At 44.4% G+C, this 12,367-nt stretch overlaps 1 protein-coding gene across 1 annotated transcript; it reads left to right on the forward strand.

Moving 5' to 3' along the window:
* Positions 1–4,376: 4,376 nt before the first annotated feature.
* On the forward strand, positions 4,377–10,558 carry bfsp2 (beaded filament structural protein 2, phakinin; the record flags this gene model as incomplete). Its single annotated transcript, XM_083781548.1, has 8 exons — positions 4,377–4,619; positions 5,149–5,391; positions 6,578–6,660; positions 7,471–7,627; positions 8,120–8,281; positions 8,470–8,601; positions 9,263–9,519; positions 10,444–10,558. 8 exons carry the CDS (start codon positions 4,377–4,379, stop codon positions 10,532–10,534), a joined length of 1,368 nt encoding a protein of 455 aa, XP_083637674.1. The 3' UTR covers positions 10,535–10,558.
* Between the last annotated feature and the right edge of the window lie 1,809 nt (positions 10,559–12,367).

The following is a 12,367-nucleotide window of genomic DNA, read 5'->3' on the forward strand; positions in this document are numbered from 1 at the left end:
ATCCATCCATCTGTGTCTGCCTCACAGTCAAATTATTCCTGAGATTTTTCTGTTCCTACAGTATACATCTCACCATAATATTTGCCTCTGAGATGTAGTGGAGTAGGACATTGAAAATAATCCAGCAAAGTAAAAAGAAATACATCAAACGTACCAAGTACGTTAGTAATGAGTATACAAACTCCACCGCTGGTTGTGAGTCATTGTGCATGTGTCTCTGGTTGAGGTGATGGACAACAGTCTCCACCTTGCATCATGCCATGCACAGCACTCACTATAAATCATTCACAGTTATAGGCTTTGTGAAGTATCAAAGCTGATATAAAAGTAAAGTTATTACTAATTTACTATTAATATCAATATAATATTATTATATTATTGTTATTGGTATTGTTATCATTATTATTGCCGCAATCTGATATAGTTGCCATAGCTGTTATAGATAGTGACAACTTAGCACAGCAGTATGCGCGTGCGTTTGTGCGTGTGTAACCGAGCGTGCGTGTGTGTGCGCGTGCCACACTGCGGTTGGAGTTAGTCATGCGAGGCCATGGAGAAAGTACGCCCCACACACACACACGCACGCACTTTCACAGTCATACAACTATACTCCATACCGTACCTAACAAATATATATATATATATATATATATATATATATGCAAATAGATCATGTGGTGGCGTGACTCCAGCTCAAAACACTGGCTGAGACAACGCGAGCAAAACAGGATGTGATGTCATGAGTGTGAGTGAGAGTGGAGGCACGCACACAGACCACATGGATGTACAGACATGACACCACAACTGTTCTCTTACACACTTTCCTTAACCGTTATTATAGTGACAGTAACAACGCAGAAAATGTGTGTGGGGAGAAATCAATTGGCAATTGGGGAGAAAGTCGAAAGAAAGAAAGTCGAAAGAAAGAAAGTCGAAAGAAAGAAAGTCGAAAGACGAAAGAAATTAAGAAATAAATAGATAAATAAATAAGAAAGTATGCAAACGGGGGGGGGGGGGGCTGAAGGGTGCACGATTTACTTCTAGGGACACTATTTCGACAACATTACTTGCACCCACGCACACACGAAACACCTGTTTTTTCCATTATTGGTTTTTAAACCACATCACTTTCTGTCAGATACCGTTGGATGACAGGAAGTCCCCCCCCCCTCCCCCTGTACCACTAACTGATACAGTGTCTGCCCCTCCTCATCATAACAGACAGACAATCAGACAGGACAGCTGAATGGGAGACAGTAAAGGAAAGACAGACATTGGGACAGCTGAGAGGGAGACAGTGTAGGACTAGGAGAGACAGACAGTAGGACAGCTGAGAGACAGACAGTAGGACAGCTGAGAGGGAGACAGTGTAGGACTAGGAGAGACAGACAGTAGGACAGCTGAGAGGGAGACAGTGTAGGACTAGGAGAGACAGACAGTAGGACAGCTGAGAGGGAGACAGTGTAGGACTAGGAGAGACAGACAGTAGGACAGCTGAGAGGGAGACAGTGTAGGAGAGACAGACAGTAGGACAGCTGAGAGATAGACAGTAGGACAGCTGAGAGGAAGACAGTGTAGGACAAGGAGAGACAGACAGTAGGACAGCTGAGAGGGAGACAGTGTAGGACTAGGAGAGACAGACAGTAGGACAGCTGAGAGGGAGACAGTGTAGGACTAGGAGAGACAGACAGTAGGACAGCTGAGAGGGAGACAGTGTAGGACTAGGAGAGACAGACAGTAGGACAGCTGAGAGGGAGACAGTGTAGGAGAGACAGACAGTAGGACAGCCGAGAGGGAGACAGTGTAGGAGAGATAAACAGTCCCTATATCTGGGTCAATGATAATATAAATATATTTACTTGCGCAAGCAGAGCGCGCAAGTAATAGTTTCGCCTGGTCCGTATGCACCGTCCCAGCCAACCCGCCACTTTTTTTTTTTTTTTTAAGATATTTTTTTGCGGCTTACGCCTTTTATTGATTTTTTAAGGGACAGATAGTAGGCTGACAGGAAACGGGAGAGAGATGGGGGGATGACATGCGGTAAAGGCCGTGTCGGGTTCGGGAGTCGAACCCGCGGCACACCGCGACTGGATCACCAGTCCGGTGCCCAGACCGTTACGCTACGGCCTGGGCCCAACCCGCCACTTTTGATGCGTATACAAATAAAACAGCAAATTGTGCCTGATTTGCTTGGACCAGATTACATACATGACCATATGTCTTACGTCATCATTGAGAGCTAGTCATACATATACTATATATATATATAATTTGTAAAATAAAATAGCAAATTGTGCCTGATTTGCTGGGACCAGAGTACATGGTGTGTGTATATGTATAACTAGCTCTCAATGATGACGTAAGAAATATGTGGATTAAAGGACCCAATGCCAATCCCAATGAGTGTAATTGGTGTTCGATTGTGACGTAGGGACGATATGTTTTAGTGTTTAAAATAGAAAAATGTGGGAGGATTAAAGGTAATGTTCCTGTGTATACATGTATGTAACCTGGTCCCAGCAAATCAGGCACAATTTGCTGTTTTATTTGCATACGCATCAAAAGTGGCGGGTTGGCTGGGACGGATTTTGGCGCAAAGTAACCACAGTATACCGCTAATCAACTTACATATATATAGTATATGTATGACTAGCTCTCAATGATGACGTAAGAAATATGGTCATGTATGTAATCTGGTCCCAGCAAATCAGGCACAATTTGCTGTTTTATTTGCATACGCATCAAAAGTGGCGGATTGGCTGGGACGGTTTTTGGCGCAAAGTAACCACAGTATACCGCTAATCAACTTATGCATGAAGTAGGTAGGTAGCAAATAGTTAAACCTAATCAACATTTCAAACGTTCCTTCACAGAGAAACTGAGATTTGACAGTTTGTAGCGGTCGAAAGTACTCTGCTTGCGCAACAAGCAAGTATGCACTCGACAGAGTGCAGTTCTAGTTTAAACTGTATTCTATTGAAATCGGCTTTCTCTCACAGTACAGTACAGTTCCTATAATCCTATTGTACACAATGTGCAGTACACTTTCTTAATTTTCTTTTTTTAAACAGCCTACAACAATTTGTATAGAATACAGGAAGTGGTTAAGAATGTCGTTGCTGTCGGACAGAAACACTTGTATCTCCCTATATATTTGTGAATGCTTCATAACTCACCTCAGCAACAATTTATTATACTCACTGGGCAAGCCAACTGTACCTGTATCGTGTATAGTCTTGTGTATTTGTACTGTATCTTATGTTGCACCCATGTGTTTTTGTACTGTGTACTTGCACTGTATGTAATGTTGTAGTTGTGTGTATAGGACCCCCTCTAAAACGAGAAGCAGCATCTCGTTTTAGACATTACCGACTCACTGAATGCTTCATAACTCACCTCAGCAACCAGTGAATACTTTCATTATCATTTAATTTACTTTCCTACATGCTGGTGAGCAACATTCAACTATATTAATTCATCCTTTATCCATACACCCATCCATCTTCAACCGCGTATCCATAGTCGGGTCGCGGGGGCAACAGCTCCACCAGAGAGCTCCAGACTTCGCTCTCCAGAGGAGTAACTTCATTCTCTGGGATCCTGAGGCGTTCCCAGCAGATATTGGAGATATAAACCCACCCAATTCATCCTTGGTCTGCCCCGGAGTCTTCTTCCAGCGGGACTTGCATCGAGGACCTCCCTAGGGAGACGCTCGAGAGGCATCCTAACTGGATGCCCGAACCACCTAAGCTTCCTTTAATTCAGTGGTTCTCAAACATTTTCATGTCATCACCACCAGAACAACATCCAATAAGTTTATCACCACCACCAAAACAACAGTAATTTCACTGCCTGCAATGTTGTCACAGCTGTTGGCCAAGAGCATGTCACAACAACAACAACAACAACAACTATATGAAATCTAAAGTTTAGCCTGGAATAAAAAAACACACCCTAGTAGATGTATAAATGCACATCAGTTAAATTAAAGGATTTGTGTGGTGGTGGTGGGTCAGAGGGTTACAGGGTTAGGTTGGTGTCTGGATGAAGCTCGTTTCACTGGAGGGTTCGTGACACAGCTTCCCTGCTGAGGCAAACGAAAGCCATCGAACAACAACTAAAAACACACACACATACACAAAGAGCTCAAAGCCACTAGAATCCCGGGCCTACTACACTCGCTAGGGAAGCAACACAAACGGCGCCCAAACAAAAGACTGGACCGTTTTCCAGAAGAGCGCTCGACTACAATAAAGGTCCCGGCCGCTCAGCTGAGCGGGCTGTTTGGTTCCATAGGCTACAGCAGCTCTCCCTCTCTCACACACACACACTCACTCAACATCCAAGCTGAGCAAGCGGACGGAGCAGCAGCAGCCATGCCTCTGCCCAGACGTAGATCCTCGTTCCTGGGTCAGCCCTCCACCTCCGCGGAGGGGCGCGCCTCCACCACCGCCTCCTGCGTCAGGACGGGTTCGGGTTCCGGGACCACCATCACCGGTGGCCCCAGGGGGGTGTTTGTGGGCACGACGCCCATGATGATGAGCGGGGTGGGGGTGACCTCCAACATGGGCACACGGGTGTCCCGCCGCGCCCTCGGCATCAGCAGCGTGTTCCTGCAGGTACTGTATCGTCACCATTATGACATTGTTATATGTTTTTTTTTAACCAATGACTTAATAGAGGCTGCCTGCTTGCTCAGGGGGACCATCAGGTCCAAATTCTTGTCAGATCCTGTGTCTAGGTGAGACATGACTTTTGACATCTAAATGTCTCAATTACTCAGCCCATGGAGCCTTGAATTCATGGAGAATGGATTCGTAAGCCAATAATTTGATGACCCGTGGAGTTTCTGGTACAGACTCCAATGAGGACTATGCCAGTCATCAAATTATTGTCTTAGGAAATTATTTTTTTATTGTGTCCTTGAATAATGGCTTTCAGACTTTGAAGTTGCATGTGGCAGATAAAATAACCTAAATATCCAAAGAAATGACTACTATATACATACCGTATACTTTTAAAAATCAGTCTGGATTCCAGGCTACGATTATGGCAAAAAAAAGAAAATGCGATTATCTCAAGTCATTGTGATCAGGCAATGATGTGGTGTTGTAGTAATTTCGACGGGGCTTTTTTATTCCCTCGCAGGGCCTGAGGAGCACGTCGGTGCCGGTGTTGTCGCGCGGCGCCGGAGAGCGCGCCCAGCAGGGTGGCACCGGCGGCTCAATGGGCCTGAACGGCTGCCTGATGGAGTACCGCGACAAGGTGCGCGCCCTGGAGCAGCTCAACCAGCAGCTGGAGGAGCAGATCAGGCACTGTCTGGACCGCCGCAGCTCCAGCGCTGGAGCCTGGGGGCCGCTCAGGCAGGACTGGGAGGACATCTACAGACAGGTACCGGTACTGCACGTTAGCACCCTGTATCTCTGCTGGCAGGCAGACACCACCTAACTCCAAAATTTCAGGCAATGAAAAAAACTAAAAACTAAAAAACAAACATCCAGCTCAAGTGGAGTTAAGAGGTTTGGGCCGAAGCACTTTTTACTACTTTTCATTGATTCGTTTTTTTAACCAGATGTGTTCAATAGCACTGATTTATAAAAAATCCTATTTGATGTAGATGTTGACAATACAATAAATCACAATACATTACATGAAGCCAGTTCCATTGTAGTTCCATTCCAACAGTATACGGTCTACTGTCCACTCTGAGACAGCTGCTCTGTAGCTCTGATTACACTTCAGACTAAATGGCAGTGTAATCACAGTTTACCATTTAAGACGGGTACCCCTTTGGGTTTGTTTAAATTCTGGATTACTTAATCCAGGTTTCGTGAAACAGGCCCCTGGTCATCAACCACACCAAAACATTCACATGTCTGATGTCTCCCCCCTTTTCCAATTCATTCATTCCGGTTGCTGCCTGCAACCAGTACTAAACACTGATGTTGGCCTACAAGGCAACCAAATGCACCCCATAGCTTCAAGATAAACTCAACAACCCCTCACTCACTTAGAGATTGGCACAGGAATGCTGTCTGAGCCTAAACACCCTGGACAACGCTCCACATGTCCTAGACTCTTCTTTCTTCCATAAAATACCCTGGACGACACTCCACATGTCTGACCTAGACTCTTCTTTCTTCCCTAAAACACAATGGCCATCCTACACTCGTCTCCTGCCTGGCTCCCAAACTGTGGAATAAACTCCTTCCTCATTGCTGTCAGAACTGCACTCACTCCCCATTTCAATGTTGTCTGAAGACTCACTTCTTCAGACTCCACCACCTTACCCCCTAGCTCTTAACTTCCATTGTTTTATTGTGAACACAAATATAAAGAATGCTATTTGCATAGCATGTTGTTTAGACAGATGCTAGGCTCATTGTTTACAATTTACCTGGTATAATAATTTCTTTGAGGCGTGTGCGGAGTGCAGAGAACACTGTAGTAGTCAGTGTTCTCTGCACTCCACTCATGGGACAATTTGCCTTGTGTATTCCGCTTCACTCTGGATAAGACCATTGGCTAAAATGCCTACAATTTACAATGGATTGTAAATTGTAGTTTAACCCTGCAGGTGAGCGAGGCCATACTGGACAACGCCAGACTGATGCTGCAGACCGAGAACATCCATGCCAACGCTGAGGACTTTAAAGAGAGGTCAGTGGGAATACAGCCACATGATTACATTACAGCACCTTGGATAACGGTGTGATGATGGAGAGGGCCATTATACTTCGACATTCACTCCAGAGGGCCATATTATAGGCAGAAACCTCTTATCTCCATATTTTATATATTTCGTAAATTAATGTCCTATTCTAGCCTGAATCGCTAGCCATGCCCATTAAAAAAAGAACGATTCAGGTCTGGTGACTCTGCATCGAAAATCTGATGCAGCAGCTGATTGCTCATCAGCGTTGTTTCAACTAGATGACGTCAACAACAAACATGGCTGCCCACACTGTGGTAATCTGGCTATTAAATCGCCCTATGATAAATAGTTTCTTTACAGAAACGACAGGTTTTAGAAACATCATCCAACATAATTCACCGTGTTTGTTTACATGCTAGTAGCGCTCGTTGACTGTGTTGGTTTGGTTAGCAACCGGGTTAGCCACAATGCCGCCTTGGCAATGCCCATCCCAGGAACTGTGCCATGGGAAGGGCTTTTGGGAAGGGCTTTCAGTCTGAATAATGAAGTGAAACTAAAACTGTCAGGCTATCATTCATATAGTTCAAGAATTATTATGAAATTCCAAATCTCTGCACTCTGCACTCACTGTGGAACTTAGGAAGACAATGGAGTTTTGCATTGTTTTTGCGTGCAGGTAGGAGTGACACATCATAGTAGTATAAATCAGACTTATAGGAGAGTTTGTATGAGCAGCCAATTATGAGAACAAGCAGCCAGGTATATGACAACGAGCACCAGTACCTTATTGATTACTACTGTATTGATCTGTTTAGGTATGAGAATGAGCAGCCATTCAGGAAGGCTGTAGAAGAGGAGATGAACTCTTTGTATAAAGTGATCGATGAAGCCAACCTCACCAAGACTGAGCTGGATGCTCAGATCGACAGCATGAGAGAGCAGCTCCGAGGCCTGGAGCAGAACCACCAGGAGGTACTGTTTTACCTTATTACCATATTACCTTATTGATCTGGAGCAGAATTATCAGGATGTACATTACCTTGTTACCTTATTGATATAGAAATAAACTACACCATAGTATTTGCCTGACTTTATTTATTTATTTTTATGCTAGATAAACTTTATTTTGCCGCGCTACTCCAAATGACTACATGACCGTTATGTCACCCTTAACAGTACCCTCATCGATGCAACCACACTCGCAATTTATCCAATAGGTACCGTATTATGTTGTTATACCGTACGATCATACCTTATGATCTATCACTACCTTATTAGCGTAGTGATCTGAAACATATCCACCAAGAAGAAGCATGTTAACGTATTACATTACTACCTCATTAATTAACTCAGGATCTATCACTACCTAATTACATTACTACCATATTACCTCTGTCAGTGGAATGGTTGCGTTAACGTCTAACCTGCACAGGAAGTGATGTCATTGTGTTGCGTCTCGTACAGGATGTGCGTGTTCTGTACAGCCAGCTGGCGGGCCGGGAGGTGGATGAACCCGACGCTCCCATCGAGACCAGTCTGGACCACATCCTGGAGCACATCAGGAACCAGTGGGAGAGAGTCATCGAGAGGAACCGAGCCGAGACCGACAGCTACCTGGAATGCAAAGTAAACCATAATGCATGGATAGCAACAACAACATTAATCTTCTTCTTCTTCTTCTTATTATGGACTGTTGTATAACTGTACTGGAGTGTCAGTCATTGATTCTGTGCCACATTATTAGTACTTTATCCATGTGTATACGTGTGTGTGTGTGTGTGTGTGTGTGTGTGTGCGTGTGTGCGTGCACATAGCAGGCAGAGTGTGTGAGCAGCTGTAAGCTGAGTCGTGAGGAAGAGGAGCTGGAGACGCTGAAGGTTGAATGCAACGACGCTTGTTGTAGAATCCAGAGTCTGCAGGCGGAGACCGAGTCTATCAGAGCTCTGGTAACTACTACTATAACTGACAACTACCACTATAACCGACTGACTGACTGACTGGCTGGCTGGCTGGCTGGTTGGCTGGCTGGCTGGCTGGCTGGCTGGCTGGCTAGCTGACTGACTGACTGACTGACTGGCTGACTGACTGGCTGACGGACCGATCGACTAACTAACGCTAATTAACTGTAAACTACATTTTCTGCCCTTTCACTGGTTAACAGTTTAGCTGTTAGACCAACTACTGCAGGTTTAAATAGGCTAAGATCTAGAGGTAAAATACACCTGTAGCCCATTACAAATTTCAATTACAATTTAGGCATTTAGCAGATGCTCTTAATCCAGAGCGATTTATAATAAGCAAGAACAACTCATGGTAATACATCAACATCAACAAGTGATCATGAATCATACGTTAAAGTATAGGTTCACACAGGCAGCTTTGTGAATGAGGCAAACTAATTGAGCAATAAAATCTAGTTTTAGAATATGAACTGTGTTCGCTTTGTAATAATTATATTAGTTAGTAAGTTTTTCAATTAGTTAGTTAGTTAGAATCTAGTTCATTATTTGACGTGTTGTCTGAAGAAGAGTGATGCTCAACATTGCAACCTTTTTGTTTCACATAAAACAATTACAACTATAATTACTCCTAATCTGTCCGTAACAGAAACGCGGGCTGGAGAACTCTCTGAGTGACGCGCGGCACTGGCACGACATGGAGCTGCAGAACATGGGCTCTGTGGTGGCCAAGCTGGAGGCGGAGCTGGGCGACGTGCGCAGTGACATCGAGCAGCAGCGCCGCGACTACGACACGCTGCTCGGCAACAAGCTCCGCCTGGAGCAGGAGATCGGACTGTACCACGGCATCCTGGACGGAGAGGAGAGCCGCTTCCAGCCTGCCGCACCCCGGCCCCCACCCCACATGTGAGTCCATTCATCAAAAGTACTCACATTATTTTTATACTTTAAGTAAAAGTATCAATATACTGCAATGGTACTGCAAATGAGTAAAAGTTGGGAATTAAAAATCTACTTGAGTAAAAGTAGCCTACAAAGGTATTGGTATCACAATGTACTTAGTACCAAAAGTTAAAGTACTCATTTCAAAATGCAGAGTTCGAAACTCGATCTCCAAGCTTACAATGTGTCGCGTCACGATGCATTGTGAGCTTGTAGATCGGCTATTTTCAAACGTCCGGAATACAGTATATAGGGCTGAACCTGGTTAGTGTGTTTTGTAACAATAATCTAAATCTACAAAGTAACTAGTAACTAAAGTCTTAATTGTAGTGGAGTAATAGTACAATATTTTCCTCAGATATGATGTAGTGGAGTAGATGTAAACATACTGCAAATTAGAAATACTCCAGTAAAGTAAAAATACACTGTAGAGTGCATTGCTGGAATTTGGCGGAAGCAGCGGGATTTTGGTGGAAGTACTGCTCAAGGAAATTACGTTGATGCTTTACAAATATGTTTACATTCTCCGTGTATGAAACAAGTGTTGTGATTGGTCGAAAAATATCATATCATGGGGAAATACATTTGACGGATGTTCTGGCCCGACATTTCCGGCTATGCAATCTCTGTCTTATATTGTGGGCTTTTCTCTTCGCAGATGAGTAAGGCTGGGACGGAGACTATACTTTAAGTTTAACAATATTTTGAATCCAATACTTTTGCACTTGTACTCTGTTGAATTCCGGATTTTCACTTTGTATATGTTGCAGTATTGATACTTTTCCCATTTTTGAAATTTTTTAAACTTGTCAATGATATAAATTATAATGTTGCCTCTACAGTATGATATTAACGAATGATATAAATTATATGACATCACCTTTACAGGGGCAGCTCTGTGCCCGAAGGGCCCACCGGCACTGCACCTATACCAGAGGGCAAAACTCTGCCCCCCGCAGGAAGCGACGCAAAGTGCTGATGTACACAAGCTGACACAATGAGTTAAAAATCATATTTACATTCATAACTGAGGCTGGACAATAATTTATGTAAAAATGGTGTAACGCAGCTTCCGCCTTGGAGGGACATGTTTCTAAGCTGAAGAATGGGAAGGTGTGTGTTTTGTTTTTCTAAGGATGTTTAGCATGCCAATCTATGATCACACTAGCCCGTTTGGCTCATTTTGGGGAGACATTTTAACAACATAAAACATCCCTTGAATTAAGTTATTTCTTCAATAATCAAGAGACTTGCGTCTGTATGTTTTATTGAAAAGATATGAATTGGAAATAATAAATTATAAATCTAAAACGTGTTGACTGCTGCTAGATTGAGTTTGAGTTGTCCGTCTGCCATTAACCACTGTACAAGACATACTTGCAGAATCTGCAGATATACGATCCTGTTCCGTATTTTGAAAATGTAATCCCCCCCCTGCATGCATGCACGCGCACACACACACACACACACACACACACACACACACACACACACACACACACACACACACACACACACACACACACACACACACACACACACACACACACACACACACACACACACACACACACACACACACACACACACACACACACAGAAAAGTGTCAGGTGTGATAGGAAAGTATCAGCAAGAATGAAAGGGTTGTTGTTCCTCAGAAGATCCTGTACGATCACTACTCTACCAATGATAGCTGGCTCACAATAGAAGTACTGTAAAGACCCCTTTTACTAGAAGGACAGGATCAAGGCTCTCGGACAGCATTATAGAGAAGAGTTGGGGACCCCACATTTGGGGGGACTGGCTAGGGGAGAACAGGGGCAAAGGGGGGCTAGGGGGGAACAGGGGCAATGGGGGGCTAGGGGGGAACAGGGGCAAAGGGGGGCTAGGGGGGAACAGGGGCAAAGGGGGGCTAGGGGGGAACAGGGGCAAAGGGGGGCTAGGGGGGAACAGGGGCAAAGGGGGGCTAGGGGGGAACAGGGGCAATGGGGGGCTAGGGGGGAACAGGGGCAAAGGGGGGCTAGGGGGGAACAGGGGCAAAGGGGGGCTAGGGGGGAACAGGGGCAAAGGGGGGCTAGGGGGGAACAGGGGCAAAGGGGGGCTAGGGGGGAACAGGAGTAGGCAAAATACATTTGGCAGTCAATGAGTGAAAAAGGGATATATACTCACGACCAATCAAAATAGTTGTGCCCCGAAACTGTTGCTCCTCTTTCAGCTTGACCTTTGGCCCTGCCCCCAATGTTAAAGACACAACAGGAGTGTTGAGAGTTGTCACGTGAACAGTCACACAGCTGATCAATTACAAAGCCAAGGTCTGATTGGCTATGAGTGCTCATGCTTAGATTTGTGTTAGAGGGACAGAAAATATCTTTCTTATTGAACTTTCACTAAATATTCATTACAACAGTCTGTGTGCACTGTGCAGGTCATTATTCTTACCTTTTGATTGTCCTCATGGTGTCGCTTAAGTCCTCAGATAAATCACCTCCGTTCAATAAATATACTTTAAGAATTGTCTCCCCCCCCCCCCAAAGGACACTGGACAAATTGGTGTAAAACTCCCACACTCCCAGTAGGCTGAGGTCATTTAATCTCCAAGTGGGCCTCATGATCTTGCAATAACGCCCCCCTTTACATTTGGACTTTTAACCCTTGAACTGTAGGTTGTACAATCCAAAAATGTCTTCAACACACTTGTTGCTACTCCTTAGTATACTCACAAACAATATCTGTAGTCATTTGATAAACAAGTATCATTCAGATTTTTCACAGATTCCATTCCTATCGCATTGGCAATGATTACCTTCCAAA

The sequence above is a fragment of the Protomyctophum parallelum genome, assembly GCF_964188405.1.
Source record: "Protomyctophum parallelum genome assembly, chromosome: 14".
Taxonomy (NCBI): domain Eukaryota; kingdom Metazoa; phylum Chordata; class Actinopteri; order Myctophiformes; family Myctophidae; genus Protomyctophum; species Protomyctophum parallelum.